Source organism: Fundulus heteroclitus, chromosome 13, assembly GCF_011125445.2.
Source record: "Fundulus heteroclitus isolate FHET01 chromosome 13, MU-UCD_Fhet_4.1, whole genome shotgun sequence".
NCBI lineage: Eukaryota > Metazoa > Chordata > Actinopteri > Cyprinodontiformes > Fundulidae > Fundulus > Fundulus heteroclitus.
The window spans coordinates 33,030,245-33,054,718 of NC_046373.1; the positions used below are offsets into that span (position 1 = coordinate 33,030,245).

A 24,474-nucleotide genomic window follows, 5' to 3' on the forward strand; every position below is an offset into this window, starting at 1 on the left:
CCTGCACTACTTTACTAATCCAGTGACATCAATTACAACCTCAAATGTTGATTTTTGATATTAGTTGTTTGTATGTCATAGGGTACATACATTTTACTATTGTCATTATTACAGCACAGAAAGGCAGACATATTTTGTAGTGGTCCTGGAAAAACAAATATGATTCCTGATTATTTTATCACAGCAGTTGGTGTTTTTCATTGCAAGGCTTTTAAAAGCTTAGGAAGAATCTGTGATTCAACACTCCCCTCTACTACACTGGAGTGAAGCATGCCATCCCTTCATAGAAAGCTTAATGCTGCATGAGAGGAAATACAAATCCAACATCTCTCTGGTAGCAAGCGAGCATCTGAGCTGCTGGGGAAGTTTAAAAGGGGAAGAAAAATCAACAACATATTTAACCAGATTGTGAAAACAATTCCATCTGTTGCCTTTGGCTCACCACCACTCGCCAGATGGAGGAGTTATCATTAAGAATGCTAACTGCAAGAACGCTGCCAACTGGCATCTTCAGAACTCTATTACCCCTGGGTCTGCAGTGTAAAAGAATGGCCAACTTTATTTAACAAATTCTACATTTAAAGCACTGTCTGCTAAGGCGATCTGAAAGAGCGGGGGGTGAGGAAGCTGGATCAGCTGAAAAATGTTCAGCCACACAGCACGGCTAATCTCAGGCTCTGCTCAGGTGAGGAAATTAAAACTGCAGGCGCTTTTTGTGTCCCACGCAAAATCAATCTTTTAATTAAGTACATCAGTGCATCTTTAACAAGCATGAATCATTTCACAGAGGATTAGAGAAATTAACAGAGCATAGGACAGATAGTAACTAGACATATTAACTTGACATAATTTTCACCTGATTAATTACACATGTTCATATGGAGAAGTTTAGGGTTTTAGCACCGTGCTGAGCTTAAGACGGCAGTAAACTATTTCCAATTAGTCTCCACTTTCAGCTGGTCTCTTATTAAGTTGCTTCAAGGGCAAGAAATAGCTTAATTATATTAAATAAATACAAATGATATGGAGATTACTTTTATATTAAAATCATTTAGAAGGCATTGGTGTCAGACTAAACAACAGAATGACGTTGTTTTTAATAAAGCCAATGAATTTTCGAAAACACTGACCCAGTATTGACCTTAGTTTGCTGCAGAATGTGACATCACAAAACACACTACATTTATACTGTAAATCTCTATCTCACTATGAAAAATAAACAGAAACTAATTCAAAATAATGACGAATTTGTTTTAGTTTAATAATGCTAGGGCCTACTTACTGGTGATTAGAATACATAAAAGGAAACAAATCGAAATGACAGCAATAGCTACAGCTGCTATTTCTATTCTACACACAACTACCACGACTAAACATTTTAAAGTCTGAGATTTACTGTCCTGTGTGTCTCTATGCTGTCCTATGACAGACTGACAACCTGTCCAGGGAGATAGGCCCTCCACCCCCTACGACCGTAAACGAATAAGCAGCTTTAGTCGATGGATGGACGGTCAAATCTGATGTGTTTGGCCACGAGAAAGGGTGGTTCCTAGAAACTGGAAGAGCTTCACAGCAGAAACAATGTTGAGGAGGGTGAGGGGAGGCAGTGTGGAGGAAGGTCTCAAGGAGTCCACCATCATCTCAACAGTCTTGAGCGGGTGAAGCTCTAGGTGGTTCTGACTGCACCAGTGGACCACCCAATCCACTCCCTGTCTATATATGAACTTGTATCTAGAGCAGACCAATGACAGCAGTGTCATCTGCAAATGTCAGTAGTTTCAATGACAGGTCTGCTAAAGTGCAGTCATTGTGTTCAGGAAGGAGAGAAGTAGGAAAAAAACACACGCCGGTGCTGATGGTTCTTCAGTGGGAGAAGACGCTCCTCAGCTTCACCTGTTGCTGCCGGTCATTCAGAAAGCTGGTGATCCCCCGACAGGTGGAGGCTAGCACTGTGAGCTGGGTTTAGGATGACAAACAACTGGACTTGTTTTCCGTAGAAGACGTTTCGCTTCCTCTCCAGGAAGCTTTCTCAATTCAAAAAGTCTGGAGTAATGTGGAGTAACAAGCTTTATACCATTGCCAAACAAAGGCCTTGTAATGGCTTAGATAACATGCAAATTCAACCGAAACAGGTCCACCCCTTAGTAATGGGCGGTCGTTGAAGTCATTAAGACAGTAGATTGAACCGAAACCGGTCCACTCCTCTATAACGAGGAGTCGTTAGGGTTGTTATTGGCTTGGCTTACAAGTCTTTAAGGCAAAGCAAGTCTATTAGTGCAATATGGAGGAGGAGGAGGTGGAGGAGCTGTTAAGTAAGTTGCAGCCACATCTGATCTCTGGTCCAGTCACAGGATGGACTTGGACATTAGTCTGACTCTACACCAATGACGAATGGAAACTGTGCAGAGCTTATTTTCCAGCTGATCATACCGCGGAAATTGTCGGACAAGGTTGTTCTCACTACTCAACTTTTTTTTTATTTTTCTACCTGGATTATTGAGATGTATCAGGACATATTAGCCTACGTTGTGTGCATCAACTTCCTCTATTACTGATGTTCCATGTGGACTCTTCTGGACAAAAGTGCCTATATACAAATACTTTCCTTAGACTGTTCATTAAAAATAAATGTGTTTTTAATGAAAATTAAGCTTTTCATGTGAGAAAAGCAGCATAACATGTTAGTAGGCCAGGTCAATCTTGAATTAATCTACAAGTTCATCTACAACACGGACAACTGCCACCTTCAGAAGTTCTCCTATGACTCGGCCATTGTGGGCTGTGTGTCTGAGGGGAACGAGCTTGAGTACCGGTCGGTCATCATGAACTTTGTGAACTGGTGTGAGAAGAACCATCTGTGCTTAAACACCAGTAAGACCAAGGAGATGATGATCAACTTCAGGAGAAGACCCCCAACTCACTCCCCCGTGAACATCCAGGGGCAGGACATAGAAACGGTGGAGAGTTTCAAATACCTGGGTGTTCACGTCAACAATAAACTGGACTAGACTCATAACACGGATGCTCTGTATAACAAGGGCCAGAGCCGCCTCCACCTCCTCAGGAGGTTGAGCTCCTTTGGTGTGAGCAGGCCCCTGCTAAAAACCTCATTTATCCACTGTATAAATGAGGACACACTGTATATATCTGATGCACCTTGTCCTACTTTTGGCACCTTCTTCTTCTTATTGATTACTGAGCCGATGTGACAAGTGAATTTCTCCAATGTGAGATCAATAAAGCCTATCTTATCTTATCTTAAAAGGTTATTAGAGTAGTAGTAGTAACAGTCTGAATTAGGAATGTAGGTTATCAATGAATGAGTTAATCTAACTGATCAACTAATGATTAATTGATAAGCGGCCATTCTCTTAAATAATTCATTCTCTTAAAAAAACAGAGTTTTCTCTTGCATCAAGATGTTTTTTCCTTAACATGAAGGGCTAATGTTTTTACAATATGCTGAATTTTAAAACAGGGACATTATTATATTTTAACAGTTTTATGTTCCACCTGTATTAAAGGAGCAATAAGTGATTTTTCACCACTGGTGAAGCTTGAGCACTGTCTGTAGACCAAAACAAGATGTGTATCAAGCCACGCCTTTCTCTACCTCGCTCCAGCACTTGGGACCCATTTCCCCTTCTCACCTGTTGCCTCGCATGCGCATATTTGCAAAGGATAAGTATACAGCAATACAGCGTCAACGCAGAGTGGAAGGGGCGTTGTTCAAGGTCCTCCAAACTGACGCAGAGTAGTTAGATGAGAAGCAGCATTTTACCTTCTCACTGCAGCTTCTCTTATATCACACATTGTCCTATAGGAGATTTCTTAAAGCTCCTGCTTTATCATGTACATATTAAATAAATAAAAGGAGACACTGCTCACTATAAGCCATTAACAACATCTCTAAAATCCTTGGATTTATAAGCTGCCGCTGGACTGTTTAAAGCCTTTCACTAAAGGAAAATGTGTGTATCTATTAACACATAAAGGCTCCTTCCTGACAAATGAACTCCCAGACATACAAATGTATACAGAAGCCAGCAGGACGTTGATTAGCAAGTCCTGATAAATGGAAACATGGCTTTAGAGAAGTGCGAGCACTTGGGTACCCTGGTAAAAGCATTAAAAATGCAAAGCAGGGTCCTTTTAGCAGCTGCCATCGCTTGCCTTGCATTTGAAGATAAATGCTGCACTGAAGTGCCGCTACTGAATGGCTTTGGCTGTCTGAGAAATCAGAAGGCTGCTTAATCCCCGAGAACCACGGCCGGGTGTTCAGCACATATCTGAGAACCATCAGTTCCAAACCTGAGCAGAGGAACACTCCCCTGTTTTCCACACAGGCAGAGGTCCGAGTGTAGAGAAGTGTAGACACATTACTCCTCTTTGTTCATTTCTTTGAAACACAAACTGCAGACTGGAGCACTTTCAAAATCAGCAGTCACACAAACATTAATTTTCCTACTGATGTCTCAGGAATGACCTTGTCAGCTTTGGACAGTGAAAAACAAAAAGCATGGGGGAAAAAAATAAAAAACAGAAGGGAAGAGAAATGAAACACACATCACACCCCACACACACCCAAGCTGTCAGATATCAATCTAAAGTGTTTTTCAAGGGAGCAGAGAGGCAGCTCTGCATTACAGGATCAGAGCATGGTCAGTTCAGATAAGCAGGATCCAGTGAGCAGCGCAGAGATGCCTCTGTTCCTGCTCATAGCTCACAAGAGGAAATACCCCTTCAGACATGGACTGTCCTCTATTAATCTGACTCTCACTGAACAAACCAGTTTCATGTCTGAATGCTTTGTCAGGTGTAAGCATGTGAAGATGAACCTATTCGCTCCAATTTATGAAATTGATTGCAACAGCAGTGTTTAGGATGCAGTTTTTCAATGAAATCGAGATGCATCTGATTTTGAATGTTTCCAGGAGTAAATTCTGAGCTGTTCAGATCAAATAGAAAGGTCTGTAAACGAATGAGAAAAATCCAACAACAGCCATCACACTCAGGATCCGGCAGTCTCCGGCATCCCTTGGCTGATGCAGTTCATATGTGCAGAATAACATTTCAATGCAAGAAGTGACAATATATAGAAAAAAAAATCTATTAAAAGCATACTGGTCTACGTACCGGCAAGTCTCATTGTTAGCATGAATAACTCTCACAATGTTTTCAAATATCTGGCATCTGTACTCGGTTTTCAATTGGCAGCTCAGAACACCACATACAGAACACCTTGGACTTTGTGGACAGGGTGAGGGATGTCATCATGGAGACAGCTCAAAAACTACAGTCTTTTTTGATGTCACATCATTCTTTTATGTGTTTCTGTTAATGAGACAGTGGGAGTGGTCTGTGCAATGTTAGAATCAGACACTACACTTAGCAATAGAACCACTCTTTCCACAGAGCAAAAGTGACAACTCCTTAAACTGGGCCTGCAGTCAATCTACTTTACATATGGGGGGGATATTATAGGCAGACATATGGGTGTCGTATGGGATCCCCAGTTTCTGCAATTATTGCAAACCTGTACATGGAGGAGGTAAGAGAGCCTTATTGTCCTTTTCAGGGAGACCACCGAGCCATTGGCTCAGGTACGTTGATGACCCCTGGGTTAAAATTAAATCTATAAATTTAAAATTAAATCTTAGGAAGGCCAACATTTTGCTGATCACATCAACTCGGTGGATAAATATATAAAGTACACACGAAAGTAGGTCTGGGTGAGACACTGAAATGTACCACAATAACCAACATAATTTTGCTCATTTTTGTATTTTCAGTGTTTAACAAAAACCAATTAGAGAATTAGGAATGCAAGTTATCAGTTAACGAGTTAATCTAAAGTTGATTAATCTTATTGATCAATTAACGTTTAATTGATAAGCGACCATTTTCTTAAAAAAAAATAGAATTTTCTCTTGCATCAAGATGTTTTTTCCTTAACATGAAGGGCTAATGTTTTTATAATATGCTGAATTTTAAAACAGGGACATTATTATATTTTAACAGTTTTATGTTCCACCTGTATTAAAAGAGCAACAAGTGATTTTTCACCACTAGGTGAAGCTTGAGCGCTGTCTGTAGACTAAAATAAGATGTGTATCAAGCAAGGCCTCTCTCTACCTCGCTCAAGCACTCGGGACCCATTTCCCCTTCTCACCTGTTGCCTCGCATGCGCATATTTGCAAGGGCTAAGTATACAGCGATACAGCATCAACTTTGAAGGAACCTCCGTCCGTCCGTTGTCTTCCGCTTATCCGGGGTCGGGTCGCGGGGGTAGCAGCTTCAGTAGGGAGGCCCAGACGTCCCTCTCCCCAGCCACTTGGGCCAGCTCCTCAGGAGGAATCCCAAGGCGTTCCCAGGCCAGCCGGGAGACATAGTCCCTCCAGCGTGTCCTGGGTCTTCCCCTGGGTCTCCTCCCGGTGGGACGTGCCCGGAACACCTCTCCAGGGAGGCGTCCAGGAGGCATCCTGACCAGATGCCCGAGCCACCTCAACTGGCTCCTCTCGACGTGGAGGAGCAGCGGCTCTACTCTGAGTCCTCCCCGGATGACTGAGCTCCTCACCCTATCTCTAAGGGAGAGCCCAGACACACTACGGAGAAAACTCATTTCAGCCGCTTGTATCCGGGATCTCGTTCTTTCGGTCACGACCCAAAGCTCGTGACCATAGATGAGGGTAGGAACGTAGATCGACCGGTAAATCGAGAGCTTCGCCTTTTGGCTCAGCTCTCTCTTCACCACAACGGATCGGTACAGCGCCCGCTTCACAGCAGACGCTGCACCAATCCGCCTGTCGATCTCCCGCTCCATCTTCCCCTCATTCGTGAACAAGACCCCAAGATACTTGAACTCCTCCACTAGGGGCAGGACATCCTCCCCAACCCGGAGAAGGCACTCTACCCTTTTCCGGTTCAAGACCATGGTCTCGGATTTGGAGGCACTGATCTTCATCCCGGCCGCTTCGCACTCGGCTGCGAACCGCTCCAGTGAGAGCTGTAGATCACGCCCTGATGAAGCCAATAGGACCACGTCATCCGCGAATAGCAGAGACGCAATCCTAAGGCCACCAAAGCGGATCCCCTCAACACCTTGGCTGCGCCTAGAAATTCTGTCCATAAAAGTTATGAACAGAATCGGTGACAAAGGGCAGCCTTGGCGGAGTCCAACTCTCACCGGAAACGAGTCCGACTTACTGCCGGCAATGCGGACCAGACTCTGACACCGGTCGTACAGAGACCTGACAGCCCTTATTAAAGGGTCCGGTACTCCATACTCCCGGAGTACCCCCCACAGGATCCCCCGGGGGACACGGTCGAATGCCTTCTCCAGATCCACAAAGCACATGTAGACTGGTTGGGCAAACTCCCATGCCCCCTCAAGAATCCTGCTGAGGGTGTAGAGCTGGTCCAGTGTTCCACGGCCAGGACGAAAACCACACTGCTCTTCCTGAATCCGAGATTCGACTATCCGACGGACCCTCCTTTCCAGAACCCCTGAATAGACCTTACCAGGGAGGCTTAAGAGTGTGATTCCTCTGTAGTTGGAACACACCCTCCGGTCCCCCTTTTTAAATAGGGGGACCACCACCCCAGTCTGCCAATCCAGGGGAACTGCCCCCGATGTCCACGCAATGTTGCAGAGCCGCGTTAACCAACACAGCCCCACAACATCCAGAGCCTTAAGGTACTCAGGGCGAATCTCATCCACCCCCGGAGCCTTGCCACCGAGGAGCTTTTTAACAACCTCGGCAACCTCAGCACCAGAGATGGGAGAACCCGACCCAGAGTCCTCAGGCTCTGCTTCCTCAATGGAAGACGTGTTGGTGGGATTAAGGAGGTCTTCGAAGTATTCCGCCCACCGACGCACGACGTCCCGAGTCGAGGTCAGCAGCACACCACCCCCACTGTAAACAGTGTTGGTACTGCACTGCTTCCCCCTCCTGAGACGCCGGATGGTGGACCAGAATCGCTTCGAAGCCGTACGGAAGTCTTTCTCCATGGCCTCTCCGAACTCTTCCCACGCCCGAGTTTTTGCCTCGGCGACCAGCCGAGCCGCCTGCCGCTTCGACTGCCGGTACACATCAGCTGCTTCCGGAGTCCCACAGGCCAAAAAAGCCCGGTAGGACTCCTTCTTCAGCTTGACGGCTTCCCTCACCGCTGGTGTCCACCAGCGGGTTCGAGGGTTGCCGCCACGACATGAACCTATTCAGTCAAAAAGTAAGTAACTTATAACTTTATAATGCTGTTACAAAGAGAACGTCTTGATCCGATGGGCATGCTATCTGCCATTTTGTGCCTGGCAGTGGCATTTTATTGGCTCTACTAAGTCTTGAGTGGCAGCTGTTCACATTCATGTACGGCTATGTAAACGAGATTAGAGATGGTGTGTAATGCTTAACCATAGTCCATCTAAAAAGATACCTTTAGTTCTTTCTATCTAAAATAATTAAATTTCACTCATTGCTCCTGTAAAATACTGACTGAATAAACAAAAATTCTGCATTTCTCACACATTAGCCCCTTTTCCATTAAATGTACCAGATTTAAAGACCGAGGCTTTGGTTTAACCCGGTAAACCAATGCCTGGGCCTTTTGGGTTTTCGTGTTTCCATCTGCGAGGGGTCATTTATGTAAAGCAATCCAATGACCAGAGACGGTTTGTTCATCAGGGCGATTGGGCGACGCACTACCAAAGAGAGAAAGAGAGAGGAGGGAATTTATAAATTAATCCAATCAATCTGCGTTAAATGTTACGTTGAGTACGTCGCCTCCTGTGGAATGTCTTTTTGGGCAATTACAACATGGTTGAATATCGCCCTGATCTCTCTCAAAGACGTTCATGTTAAGAACGTTTTTTTCAATACGCAGGCTCTGCAATGCGTTCTCTATGGCTTCCGGGAGTGCTTGCACTAACGTATTTACGTCATACAATACGTAGATCTGCTAGATTACTGTCAGGTGTGAGAAGAAGAATGTCCGAGTATGAATAAAGTTTGATATAAAAAAAAGTCTGAGAAATGTACTGGAGCATTTAAAACCACACCTACAGCAGCAATAGAAGTAGAAATGGAAGAAATGCCATTAGATTTAAGAAGAACAAAACTAGAAATAAATTATTGGCTGAATTTAAAAGGTAATAACTCAGAGCATCCAACTTGGGAAATTTTAAATCCATGTTGGGAAAAAGAAAAGAAAGAAATGAGGAGTTTTGGATGGACAATTGAAAAGAAAAGAATTTAAAATAAATGATTTAGAAATTACTCAAACAACACCAATATCAATTATACCACCATGGATTTTACCAGAAGCGACAGTAGATATGACAATAATGGAAAAGAAACAAGATAAATCCTACATTGTAGATAGTTATTCAGTACAGTTACATCTAAACAAATATTATCAATATATTCAAATTTATACAGATGCATAAAAAATAAAAAATAAAAATAGGAATTGCATTTGTAGTACCAGAATTCAATATGAGAATGGGAAAACGAATTACAGACAGATTATCAGTATACACAGGAGAAATGTTGGCAATATTATTATAGCTTTACAATGGGTAGAAGACATAAAACCATTAAAAACAGTCATTTGTTCAGATTCAAGTTCTGCATTATTAAGTTTAAAATATAATAAATCAGATAGTAGGATGGACATTTTATTAGAAATATTTCATACATTATTCAGAATACAAAACATGGGTTTAATAGTTATATTTGTGTGGGTTCCAGCGCATATTGGGGTAGAAGGAAATGAGAGGGCAGATAAATTGGCAAAGAGGGCGATTCAAAATCCTATACGTTTTATCATTAAAGGTATACTATGCAACCGGGGTTGATTTTCCAGCGAGGCTCCCCCCAGAGGGCGAAAGTAAAAGTGCACTGTCATAAAGATGCTCAGCTGTTCTGGTTTCTCAGTCAAGCCAGGCGCGGTTGTTTTGAGCTTAGCAGACAGGCGAACGCAACAAAAAGTGGAAAAAACGGCAGTACAAACAATGACTAACACAGTGAAGGTATGAACATCAAGCTTCCCGCAGCGCTATCTTGGCGAGGCGGCCGCGGCCGCCGCCCCGGCAGTTTTATTATTATTATTATTTTTTTATTTTTTATTTTTTTTATGTTGCATATAGTGAATGACAGGGCAAAAACACATGGAGTTCTCGCCGTAAAGCGAGACTTCTGTGTGTGCGGGCCGAGAGCTCTTGCAATTGCAAGTGCGGGATTTCCCCCACAGACCCCCAGGGCGGCCGAGAAAACCTTTGTTCGACCTGAAATAATTCATTTAATCATCCAAAACGGTATGGAACACATTAATTAACTGAAAAATGTTGCATAGTATGCCTTTAAAACAAGTAAATCTGAAGGAAAGAGTATAATTAAAGAAAAACTTATCGAAAAATGGCACAAAAGGTGGGATGAAGAAAAAAAAGGTAGATGGTTTTATAAAATTCAAAAAACAGTAAGAGAAAGAAGAAATGGAAGACGAAATAGAAAAGAGGAGAGGGTGATAACAAGATTAAGATTTGGGCATTGACTTTACATCAAAATGTGTGAAATGTTAATTGTAAGTCAAAACTAACAAAGCACTGACTAGCTGTCAGTTTACCCATTAGATGGGTCACTTTATCTATCACTGCAGCTATTGCCCCCCCTGACACATTTGGCAGGAGCCGCCACTGCCAATGTACCACTCTGGTCCAGCAGGCGAAAGCAATAGGACAGCAGTCAAACAGACAAATACAGAGAGGTTGTATCCATAACCTGCCACTCATGCTGCCACTAACTTAGTGAACGCTTTGTAGTGACTTTCCAGCCCTGACAAACAGATCCAGTCTACGGGAAATCACTGACGGTCTGGCGCACAACAGGCAGCAAAAGCGGGGCTGGTCGCCACGGGAGGCCTGCCTGTCAGCAGGTCTCTGCCGCTCCCGACAAGTCCGAGCAGAATTTAAATTATCCCGATGAACTGAATGACATGAAACATTAAGAATTCCCAGGAAAGCCCTCACCATCACCTAAGCTTTTAGCTTCATGTCATGATAGAAAATATCATGTTACCATTTTTCACAGTAATGCCCTCCGCTTATCTGTCATCACATACTGTACATGCATTCTGAACACATCAATGAGTTTTGGTTAAAAGGTTGACTGCTCCGCCAGGCAGCCAGGCTGAATGGGTGCTATTTAGCTGACAGCTTGCTGAGTGTTTATATTTAAAAACAGAACCGCATAAAGAGCATTTTGCACCATTGTCATCATTAAACAGTCCAAGAATAATCCTACACTTGACTGTGGACCTTTTCATGTTGCGTCTGACATGACGGTCTGGTTCCGCTTTAGAATGACCGGCAGCTGATTGGCAGCCATACTACAACACTGAAAGACGGGCTGTCTAAGCGGACATTATCAGTTAATCGGATGGAACAAACTTTGATCCTAGTCTTTTGGAAGGGAACTGTAACTATTGTGGCTTCAGGAAGCACAGAATAATTCATCCCAATCATCTGGATCAACTATTATTCCTGAAGAAACATGTTGATTGACATGTAGAATAAATACTGTCCAGGCCAGTGTGCAATTGGATGTGCATTATTTGAATTTACCACATGATCATTATTTCTTGATTGTTTTAGTCTATATTTCTAGTTTTCACCATAGCTAAACTATTCAACTGCCATGAGTATTATGAATGGAACAGAAAAGGCAGTAATTCTGAAATAATTAGTGAACAGTTATGAAGACCTCCATCTGAACAGTTACCCTAATTCTTATTGTTCATATTCTGTTTAGACTCAGCAGTTAATCTGAAGGAATAGTGATACAAGCCCATTGTGTGAAAAGGCTTCTTAATAGTGTAATACACAGATCATGAGATGCTAAAAGAAGTCCCTAAAAGCCCTAAAACACCATGACATAGCCTAAAGCCGGCTCTGACTGCTACTGACAGTCTGTCCAATCAGAAGCCATGGGAAAACAACGCTGATGCAGAACTGGACCCTGCAACATGACAATGACCCACAATAAGCCTGTTAATCCACCAAGAACTGGCTGAGAATTGGAAGAGGAATTGGAGAATTGGAAGAAGAAGAATTGGAAATGGAAAGTTTTTATACAAAAGAACCAGATATGCATATGAGTTTGATTTGAATGGAGATGCAAAGGTAGCAGCAGCTCAGTGCTGTCTAATCCTCTTGAAAGGTCTTACTCAAAAAGATTAGCTACAGAGCCAACCTGCATTTCCACATGTCTGATAGAAATCTCAGCTGCAGCGCTTACTTCATATTTGTGTTTTCGTAAAGACAAAACGACATGTAAAAACACTGTAAGCTAATGTGACCTCCAGAGTTGTGTGTGCAGTGTCTCACCTGACAAACCCAAAGAAACCTTTTCCAACATCTGACCTCTTGTCTCATTTCCTTACTTGTAATTCTTTACTGTAATTCTTCTCCTGGGAAAAAGTCTTGTTTCTTCCCAGCAGAGGAGGCGCAACGACAGACGTTTAACATGCAGCAAACTCTACCTCAAAGCTGTCTTTTAAACTAATGGCACTTCAAAGTACATTCAAAGTAAATACGTCCTAATCAGTTTTTTCATGCTTGTGCAACTTTGAACCTTAAGAAGAAAATGAGCAATCAGCATGAGAACACAGGTTAACCACTTGCAATCACTTAGCCCTCACATACATTACTTTCCTTCTAATTAACAAATAAAAGAGGAAGAGGAGAAAAGCAGACATGGATTTCAGTTCTTTCCTGTTCATCAGTACTTACCGTGCCTCTCACTTGTTGTTTCTTGGGTTCTGGAGACATCTCCTGTGGGATGAACTTGATTGGCCCTTTGATCTGTCTTCGAGACCTCTTGGTGCCATCAGGCAGCGTCTCCATGGCAATGTCAGCTTCGTCACTGCTGGCCTGGTCACACTCAGAGCATTGCCTGAAGAAAAATAGGAACTGTCACTGCACTTGTCTTACTGTTACTGTAAATTATTCAAACATTATAGGTTTTGTCGTTCACTGATCTGGCTTTTACCAGCCAATAGCAACTGCAAATGTTATACTGGGTCCAAATTTCATTTTTGGAATAAAAGCAATAAATAAATCCGTCTGTCCATCCATCACAGCTCCATACAGAAGTATCATAAACAATCCTGTTCTCCGTGGCACTAAATATATTTATTTTGATATCAGTAGTTCTTTTAGTAAAAACAAGTTTAATTACAGTTGATCTTAGCTGTAAATCACGTTCACAAGTGGTAGGAAAATGGAAATAATTGCCTTCAAGTATCTTTTATAGTTTTTTCTAACAGGGCAGGCAGGTTGATTTTAAAACAGCAAAACCCTAATTTGATTAACCTTGGCCTGACTGAATTCTTCTGGTTTGAACTCAGCTACATAAACAATGAAGTCATAAAAATTGGACACTTAATTTCTACCCCATGCATCAACTAGAAAGCTCCACTATCTGAGGAAGAGAAAAGGTTGGCAGACAAACCGCATCCTTTACCTCATATTTAGTAAAGTCAGAGCAGTGAACATACCCTGCTTTACCATCAGCAACCTAAACCAGACTCTGGGAACATAGAAGTCTGGAGCTATTCTCCAAACCACCTCAGACTTTTAATCCACACGTGGTTCATCATTCAAATGGTTTCTAGTTCTTAACCAAAAAAGGAACTGCAGCTTTATTAGAATTAGGATGCCTTGCTCCAGTCACAGACCAGCATCATTACAAAAATGCAAGGACTTCATGTACAACAACCAGCTGCCCTTCCTTGTTTCTATCATTTACAAAGTGGAAGAAAAAGATGCTGCCACCTTTTTAAACACAGTTCTATTTATTCTGTAATGACCAAAGTACATTTGAGTTGTTAAATGTGAAGAAGCAGAAGCATTAAATCACTTTTTAAGATAAGAAACTGCCGACTGTGGGAGGGGAAGGGAGACGGTGACATTTCTACCATCCCTGCATCTACTATCTGATAATACAGCTCTCACAGACGGAGCAAAAATGTCACGAATAATACAACTAAAATGCTCTCCAGATCCCACTGTTAGCTGCTCCTTTAGGAGAAGACAAATCAAAAAGAAGAGCCTCCTGATTATATCCACAGAATGAATGTGTTATGTCACATAAATGCTGCTTACAGGCCTCTCTATACAGCACCTGTTCAGTTCTGCTCACTAAGATGCCTACAGGTACATTGTCTAATCTGACTCAAGACCATTAAAGTTGATTGTGTCTCTAAAGCTGCTTTGGCAGCATTAATTGGTAAATTTCAGGTTGAATATCAGTAGTGTTATTATTAATTCTGATTTTCTTATTTCTATCATATAAGCACAGTGGGTATCTGCAGGCAGAGATAACTAAGACCAGCAGTGGGCAATGACCTGAAGTCCCACCGAAGCAACCGTGACTGTTGTCCAGACCCCGACCACTAACACAACACTGTTTGGTGATAAACTGTAAATATAGGTTTTATCCTTGGTGCAGATCTCATTTTCTTTTTTGTACAACCCATATAGGAAAATTGGTCTCACTGTCACCAGGGCATAAACAAATCAATAACATTCCAAAAGCAGTTAATAAAGAAACTGCTGTCACTGTGATAGTAGCAAATTCAAGAAATGCCTCTAGAATGGGAGTCAATGGCAGAAAAATTCTGAAGGGACACAGATTGCTCTTTTAGGAAGGACTAGGAAAGACTTAAAGACAAAAGAAATCATTAAATCTAAAAAAAAAAGCACAAAAAAAAGCAAAATTTAAAAAAAAAACATCTAAATAGGGACCCTCGGTATTCTGTGCAAAACTAATATTCATAAGAACCAGACGTAATTTCACTCTGAGTTTAATCTGATTATTTCAATTCAATATATAATTCCTGAGAACAAGCCTGAACCTGTTCTCATCAACCTAATAACTCTTAGAAAGGAGCTGTTAGATCATTTCTCATTACAGACGCTGCATTCTGCATCAACCGTATTCCATCAGCATCAACAGAACTCATGTTCTTTCTGCATTATTCGCATTAATAAGCTCAAACCTGTTTTAGTAGGGAACCAAGTCTTACCAGTAGCTATTCTTTGTCTTCTTGGGCATGCGGGTCAGTGGAGGCTCCAGGCAGCCCAGGTGATAGTAGAGTTTGCACGTGTCACACAGAACCAGCAGATGTTGGTCCTGGTTCTTCTTACAGATCCCACAGCTGCAAAAAAAAATAAAATACGTAGATAAAACTGGGACTGAGAATACAATATCCCTTTCCCTTTTTTTGTTGCCAAAAGAGTATCTTTAAGGAAACGGCTGAGCTCATTTAACCAACTCTATCTGGCAACTTTAAGTTGGGCTTAAATATGAATCTATAAAGTTGTGTCCATTTTGTTTCACAAACTATGGTTTAAATGTTTGTGGAGATAATGTATGTAGTTTTAAGGGTTTGAGAATTGTTTTGAGTTGAAAAAGATAAGTGTATATAAAACCCGTGTTCCGTGAACTGTTTTGGCAGACAATTATGCAGCAATTTCATTTCAGCACCAATGGTTTATTTCTTATATTATTTGGTAGTATTTGATTTTGACTAGTTCAATCCCATCAGCACACATCAAGCTGTGTCCATTTAGAATCATTGTTCTCACCCAGTTAGCAGACTGAAGAGGGGCAGATGTTTTAGCAAGGGTTGCATCCTTGCTAAGAAAAGTGTGAAGCCATCATTATTCACCATCAAAACCGCCTCAGGTGTAAGGAATCTGCTGCTAAGGAAATAAATTGCTGCTGAAAAAACAGATTTCTAAAGAACCTTGAGGTAAGAGGTCCAGCTGAAAAAGCTTTTAGGATGTCCAAGAGAGTCCAAAATGGGCCGGGATGGTCTCCTGCTTCCCCCAGGGCAGAACATACTCAAAATCAGCACGAATCAGTGACAGAGAGCACAGCTGGGACGCCTCTTCTGACTAAAACTGGAATTCTGCTGAAGTTCCACAAATGGACGGCAGGATTCTTTTCTCTCATTAGGCTTGCCTTAGATTGTTTTGGACACCTAACAAAAAGCATCTGTCTGCAGAGGAAAAAGATGACTGACGGCTACTGTGAATAATATGTTGTGCCATCAGTGATGCTCCGTGATCCAATCCATGTGTGAATATGGTTCTCAATCATGGCAGAGGGCTTACTCCCAAATCTGCTAAAGAACACATACATAAATAAACAGTGCAGTCAAAATGTCCTCCAGGAGTAACCTTATCCATCAATCCAGGAAAAATGTGGAGCTGATCTGTGTATGATGAGGCTCAGCATCACAAGGCAAATCTAATAAAAAATTGTGACTTGAAGATGAAAACATTTCTAAGTCATGGCCAGGACACTGTGTCTTTGAGGCAGCCTGGGGTCAGTTCTCCAAAGGAAACAAAACAACAAGCTGTGACCATTCCCAAACACTACGGAGACAGGACTGGTTTCTCCTCAGCCAAGATCCGGCCCACAAGTTGAAGAATGGTCGATCAAATGACAGACATTATGAAGGAGCCGCAATGGATTCACTGACTCTTTAAATAAAATTGATGCAATTGCTAATCAAAGGATTAAAAAGTAGGTTCATCTCTGGAATTGTTCTTTGCTACAGCATAGAAAGGTTTAAAATTTCAACATTTCAACAAACCACAGAACAACCGTATCACTGCCTCCACATCTGGCCATAACTGCCCAGATAAAAAGACAAAGCACTAATCGATCCAAGCTCAACTTCATAATCAACACAATGTCTACCTCCATTTTTTTATTTCAGGTTTTCTTTCTCACTTTGTATCATCAGATAAAATATGTATTTTTTTACCTGTAAAGAATTGCTGGAAGGCTTGAGGCCTTCCCCGGTGTTCCTCCCTCTTTCTTGCTGGGCTTCCTCTCCTTTGGAGCTTTCAGAATTGCCGGAGTGTTCAGTTTCTACACAAACACAAACCGAAACGTATAAATCATTCATTCAGATGATCAGTTTATCATCAATGTGTTTACTCCAAACATCACACAGGGGACGTGAGAAAGTTTGCCGTAAGGATTGGATAAACCACTCGGAATCTAAAATGCTAACGTATTTATACATGTTATATAATATCAGAAGTTAAGTAAGGATGAGGTATAAAGATGACATAGCCATTATGAACCCAATCCAGTCGGATGTTTCATGTCCACAACAGCCGGTTTCCCTTCTGGGTGCTTGGATCAGAAATTTAGATTGAACAGAAAATTTGAGAGCTTTCATACCCAGCAGAGCTTTTCCCAGTTAATATTAAATATAATCAATGCAATACTGGACTGCATTGCACTAGTTTAACGTTAGATTGGGACAACTGTGATTCAGTGCGTAGAGTCTCGCAATCTGAAAGGTGTGGGTTCGATTGCAGCTTCCTTCTGTCACATGTCAATACGCCCGTCAATCTGCATATCAGTGTATAAATGAGCGCATGTTGTGACTCTGGTGTAAAGCGCGTTGAATGGACGCTATGACTGGAGAAGCCCTGTATAAATCTTATCTTTCTGAAGAGCAGCATTGGTCTGTAGAGAACAGAGCAGACCGTGACTGGATGGACCTGAATTTCCATTGAACTTTGTAACTCCCGGGATGACTACTCCAATATGAAGGGAACAAACGTCTTAACAGGAATTACTTCAACTCAAAAGTAATTGTGCAGAAAGGTATAATATAATAAGGGGATGGTCAGGTGCTCTCCAAAAACTCCAGGTGTCCGCGTGGGTTCAAGTGAGGCGTCATTAGCCAGCTATGAGTGCTTTGTGTATTTTGAAATCAAGGGAAATGCTTGCACATATAAGATGCATGGAAGCTAGATGTTAATGCCATTTATTTAATGTTTATGAAAATGCATTAAAGAAACAAGTTTTAGGGTCAAATGGTGAGCATTTTTTAGAAAAACAACATTTTGTCAGAAGGGTGGTAGATTCATTACAAGCAGATTTTTGTGGGGAGTTTTCTTTGTGATTCTTGCTTTGATTGTTGCTGCATTTACTGCACAAGTTTGTAGAGCTCAACTTATAAAATGTTTAGCTTGGTATTTTTTAGGAAACTTGCTTGTGTAAGAAGTTAGGTTAAAAAAAATTAAATCAGTATTTAAATTTAATTGCATGTGGCCGACCACTTTGTGTTGCTTGTGAATTCGGAAAAGCTAAATAAGAGGAGCTGAAACTGCCTCTAAGTTCAATTACATCTAAGAGAATAAGTGAGACCTGCTGTATTTGGCGGATGTAAGACGACAGTAGAGTCTGATTATTTTCACTGGAATCTCAGCTGTGGTGCTTCCATGAAGGTTAATGAGAAAATTTATCTTGCAGCGACCGAGTCTGTCACTAAACAGACAAGGTTTCCCCAGAGGACATTCTAATCTGAGCCGGCCTGCTCTGCCTGAGGCAGCGCTCCTGAAGGGAAGCCTGATAGAGGCTCAGGTGACCCAAGCACAAGGGTTTGATAAGGCCATCTTCTCAGCCTGAACTAAAGTCCACTAGCATCTGGCCAAGAAAGAGCCCTTACTGCTACTATGGAGCTGTTTCTGTTTTAGACACAGATAGCAAAGTTTCCAGAAACAGACTGTAGAGGGAATTGGAGGAAGTAAGGATTTTAGTTAGATGACAGACTTCTGTGGTTATACACAACTACTCCAGAGTTTGGTCTCATCTTCTTATTCAATGGCTTGTCTATATTTTTATCACTACCTCCAGGAACTCCTTCAAGGAAAACTATTTCAGGCCACTAACCTCCTGAAGCTCATCGAGAGAAGGCCAAGAGGGACCAAAGCAGTAATCAAAACAAAGGGAGAGTATTTAGAAAAAGCTAAAGTATACACAACGTGTTGTATTATTTCACAATGTTGAATTTGATACATAGTTCTATATATATATTTGTCTTCACGCCGTTTCTACAATGTAGAAAGTCATAAAAATAAGGAAAAGCCATTGAATGACAACAGTGAGTCCAAACTTGACTGGGAGTGTATCTCCATCACAAATCCATCAAGTCATTTGAATACAAATGGGCAATGTTGTGGGCTCAGAGCATTTCCAACATCTTATATTTAAACTGAGGATATCAAGCATTGGTACCACTTGTAACCAACGTTTGCTAAGGCAAGTAGGCGTCTCTATAACCATCTCTGAGGGTATGAATCATGTGCTTCAGCTTTTAGATTAATCCATGCATGCATGCGCCTTGCAGCCACAGTTATCAGAGCTGCTTTGATTTTAGACCAGATTCTGTCTTCTCTGTTGCTTCTTGTGAATAAATGTGGAGAGCAGCAGTGAGGGCAGCCACCCTCAGCAAACTGTATGCAAATCATCAGCAAGAGCACCAAGGCTCATTTCAACATTTCCAAACAATTTTCTTCTGTAGAAGTAGATCCCTGGATTAAAAGGAAGGTTTCAACCAGACCCAAAGTGGATTTTATTCTTGTGAAGAGGGAAGGTCAGTCCTGCTCCAAGAAGCCTTAACATCAGACAAAATTATTTCATGTGCTGCAGTATTTTTTTATTTGTGATTTGAAACCTTTTTGCATGAGATGCCATAGACTCTTGTTTTATTAGCACTCCCTCTGCCCATATTTTGTGAATGTTGTCACTGAGAACTAGAGAGCTGTTTAAAAAATCTTTGGCAGAAAACAGCCGACGAGAACCACATCTTACTTTTATGCACTTCTGTTTTGAAACAGGCTCCAAACGTCACCAGATGTGTTTGTAAAATGTAGACGCTGTTGTAAACTGTTCAGATGATAAATCTGCATAAACATGACCTATTAGATATTAGCTTGTCAGGCTCTCTAGAGTAAATCACAAAGAGTAGAAAAGAAACAATATTCTGCTCAGTCAGTGTGTTGAGGTCATTTTGCAGGCTCTGGCAGTGCTCCTCCTGTTCCTCCTTGCACAAAGGTGGAGGTAGCGGTTCTGCTGCACTATGCGACCACTGCCGTCTCATGCTACCACTAGAGTGAAAGCACCGCCAGCATTCAAAAGTAACAAAACATCAGCCAGAAAGCATAGGAACAGAAAAGTGCTCTGAGGTCACCACCTGCAGAACCACTCCATTATTGGGGGTGTCTTGCTAATTGCCTATAGTTTCTAGATGTTGTATATTCAATTTGCAAAACAGCATGTGAAATTGATTGTCAATCAGTGTTGCTTCTTAAGTGGACAGTTTGTGCTGTGCCAACTCTTGATATACAAAATAACTATATTATGTTCCTAGCCGTTAGATATTTTAAAATACAAAAAAAGTAAATCAATATTTAAGATCAAAGTATCCACCTACGTAGCTTGTAAAATCTTAATCTCTACTAATTGCAAACCGCAGAGAAGAGACATTTAAAACTTTGGACTTATCATGTTCATAAAACCCGTTATTTTGTGAATTCATCAGCCAAATAATTGCGTCTTTTCCCCCCAAGAGGTATAGAAAAAAGAAATATGTTAATATTATGAATATAAGAACAAGTACCACCGTATGAATATTTTTATTCATTTTCGTCATCGATGTGTGGTTGTGTGGAGCGAGGCTCACTCCCGACTCGAGACAAGGCATGCAAATCTCAGCAAGCATGTACGTTTTGGCATAACACCGGCCCGGCCATGCAGCCACGGAGCTGCGGAAAGTTAGGTTTGGTCACCTTACAATGTACATATTAATTTGTTGATTGGTAGTTATTTGTAAGTTGTTGAAATTGCTGTAATGTGTGCAACATGGTGGCCTATTTATTATGTTATCATAAGTCTCGTATATCAGTCACATTCTCTGCGATTTACTGGCAATCAACTACAGTCGCCACAGAGTCCACCCCGTCACTCCAACACAATTTTGAAATCAAAAATAATGATAATAGATCCATATGTTCGTTCATAGTGCTATTTCTCCCCATCATTCTAGTACACACAGAAACACACGTGCACACAAGCTAAGACAGAGAAGCACGCGTACATGCTAGGGGGGTTGGTTACCCTCGCAAGCTTAAACCAACTGCCGTGCCAGCTATTTTTAATTCAGTTCAATAAAATTTTATTTATATAGCGCTAATTCAAGAAACATGTCAAATTCAATCAGATTATGCAGATTGGATCAGATTATACAGATTGGTCAGGTTTTCTTTCCTATCTAAGGAAACCAAGTAGATTGCATCAAGTCTTGACAAGCAGCATTCACTCCTGAAAGAGCGTAGGGCCACAGGGAGAGTCGTCTGCATTGTCCATGGCTTTGCAGCAATCCCTCATACAAAGCAAGCATGAAGCAACAGTGGAAAGGAAACCCATTTATTATCCCAAGAACCTAAATCCCGCCGCCTTGTCAGGGAGAAACATCAGAGACGGGCAGCACCGGAAGCCATTTCAATAATAAAGGCACTACCACCGGTACATAATGTGGAATCACGGACCCGACACCGGAATGAAGACCAGACCGATCAGAACCTAAGCAAGTGTTATTGGACCTGACACTGGACACAGAGCACTACTTCCTGGGATCACACAGTCCTATGAAGCGGTACATGTCATTCATCGTTTCATAATTTTATTATTATTATTATTATTATTACATTACTACATTGTCATCAATTTCAACACACTCCGGTTCAAACTGAAAAGGTTTAACGTTACTCACTGCTGTTTTGGCTGGACTGAGTGAGCACTAGGACCTAGTATACGTCATTCACCCAGATTGCACTGCAGCGTAAACAACATGGCGACGTCCGTGTAACAATATTTAATTTAAATTTATGAAACTAAACAGCTAACAATATTTTTACTGTATTGTTTTTACATCTAAAATAGTTTTCTCAAATAAAGCCCATTGTTACAACTAATTGTGGATCCCTTCAATGATTCAGAGACGTCGGCCAAGAAGGCTGGTTAAGCTCATCACAAGGAGGTGGTTGTGGTTAATTTTGCTCATTCTTTACTAACCTGCTGTTGCAAGGAAGTCTCAGGAATGGCACCTGCATAATAGCTGGCCCTGCCAGCTCATGCAGGTGGAGACGATGTGACTCTTTTATGACTTTATTTTGCACAAAATACTGTAGAGTTGATGTCTTCAGTAACAATGCAGACCGCAAACCGAAAAATATCCAGTGACTGCACAAACTTGGAACTTGTTAGCAGAAACCAACAAAAGTGGCAGCCACTATGGTTCTGGCTGTGAAACTTGTCTATAGTCCCTTAATTCCAAGTTACAAGCGGTAATAAAAAACAGGGAAGAGGGGACAGAATAACTGACCTCTGAGGGACAACAAGGATGCAAAAACTGCTCTGATATTCTGGTGAGAAATCTTTCTCTAGTAGATTGCATCAAGTCTTGACAAGCAAGACTTTTCTCCTCTGAGTAAACAGCTTATAAACCAGTGAATTATTAAAATTTGTATATCTTTCAGTGGAATGCAGAGGTTTAACTGAGCCAAAAATAACATGAACTCGGAAGCACACAAAGTCCGAGGGGTGAATGCAAGGAGGCATGTCAAGGCCTTTAGAGCCGGCTGATTTTTTGCAGCAAAATATGGGGATTGATAAAGTTGGCAGCCTCAACAAAGGTAACCATAGCAAAGGAACACAGCTGTTGGTCCCCATCACCTCAGGTTAAGAGTCTAGAGCCCCATTTCCACTATCCTTGTTAAACCAATCCGTGTCGAGCTTGGACCGAGCTTGGATTAGTTAACCGTACCGAGCTTGGTTCTGACGACCATTTACACATCACACTAGCATGGTTACTCGCCTCCTAGTGACGATCTACGGTACTACTGCTCTCTAGGATGGTCGCAAGCAAATCAAAATGGCGGCGCCCGTAACATTCAGGAAGTTATGCTTGGTTATAATTGTGATATTTTGTTGTTTGCAGAGAGTCAGGTGAAAAAGGCAACATTTGGTGAATTTACTGGACGGAGTCAGCTTTTGGGAAGTGGTTAAGACAAACGAATGTCTAATCAGGATTTACAGACGCAGGAAACAACGACAGACGTCGAGGTTCATCACACTGCTAAGCAGAATCATCACTGGAAACCATGTGGCACGGTAAGGAAGCTAGTATTATTATGAATGTCTGAAACCGTAAAATTAGTCAGCTGACTGTAAGGAGACGGCACAGTCTGCTCATGCGCTCTTTGTTATCAGAGAACCGTGCCACTGAAAAACCGGGCCGAGCCCACCCATCGAACTGGTCTAGATTTAGCGCGGTCCGGTTGTGTCTGGCACGGTTCAGTTCAGTTTGCGATCCATTTACACTCGATAGTTATCTTAGTTACCGAGCTCGGACAGTTCTCGGCACAGTTAAAAAATGGTAGTGTAAATGGAGTATAGGCGTCATCCGTGATAGCTCCCCCTCTTTCACTTCCCACATCAGTAACAACACCCGGTCTGCATATTTTTATCTATTAAACATTGTCTCCGTCCCACCCTTTCCCCTTACTCCATCTCAGTTGTTGTTCACAGCCTCTGCACGTCCTGTATTGATTGCAGCAGCTCTTTTCTTTTTGGTCTCCCTAAAAAATCCCTTCATAAGCTCCACATGGTCCAGAACCCATCATCACCAGAACTTCTTCCTCATTAGCGCATTTCTACAGCAGCTCCGTTGGCTCCCAGGGAAATTTAGAACCGATTCAAAATCTGTTTGCATTCCAGGTCATCCTTGCCCCCTCCTTACTTATCTGACCTCCTTTATGTCACCACCTCCTCATGCTTCCTCACTGTTTAGCTGCAGAGCTTTCTCCCAGTCTGTTCCAAAACTCTCTCCAACCAGACATCTGTAACATCTATACTCTTCCCCTTGTTCAAAGCCAGACTTAAAACCCACTTGTTGGGATGGCACTGCTCCATATAACGTATTTGATGGCATTTGTCTGGTTTTATTTTGTGTTTAATTTGAACAGGGACCTTGAGGTACCTGTAAATAAACTTTATTATTATTCATCTGAGAAAATGAGGCCTGCCTTAAAAACAGTAAGCCAGGCCTCATCTCCACAAACTGCAGAAGTAACAGAATCTAATCTTACAGGTCTGAAACTGACATTAATGGATGCTTGCAGGTTTGTAGGAGGAATTATACGCAGCAGAACGATTGGTAAGGACAGTTACAACTGTTTTCTACAAAATACTGTTAGTGTTCAGACATAGGATAAGAACTCATTGACTGTTCAGTCTTTTATGATTTATTTTAAAGTGTTCTATAAGGTGTACAAATGTATCATGTAAGACTTGCTTCATGCATCAGAATATAAAAGAATAAATAGGTTTGAAGGGAAATTTAACTGAAACAGAAACAGGGTCAACAATAACGTGTTGAAGTGATGTAAGGCAGTAAAATGTGAACATCAGCTATTAATCAGACAATACTCTGAGAAATGTAATAATTTTTAGTAGTCTGTGTTAAAGTAATAGAAGCTGTTTAATTTGAATATTGGATTAGATGCAAAAAAGCTATAGTATTGTATCCTAGACTAGAAAAAGT

At 41.6% G+C, this 24,474-nt stretch overlaps 1 protein-coding gene across 2 annotated transcripts in view; it reads right to left on the reverse strand.

The window, feature by feature from the left end:
- Positions 1 to 24,474, reverse strand: part of phf14 (PHD finger protein 14) — a 151,995-nt gene that overhangs the window by 82,747 nt on the left and 44,774 nt on the right. For both annotated transcript variants that reach the window (XM_036145607.1, XM_012852252.3), the window contains exons 12-14: positions 16,834 to 16,940; positions 15,082 to 15,213; positions 12,785 to 12,947 (exon numbers count right to left, since the gene is read on the reverse strand). In XM_036145607.1, coding sequence (XP_036001500.1) covers positions 12,785 to 12,947; positions 15,082 to 15,213; positions 16,834 to 16,940 — 402 coding nt within the window. The remainder of the gene's footprint in view (positions 1 to 12,784; positions 12,948 to 15,081; positions 15,214 to 16,833; positions 16,941 to 24,474) is intronic.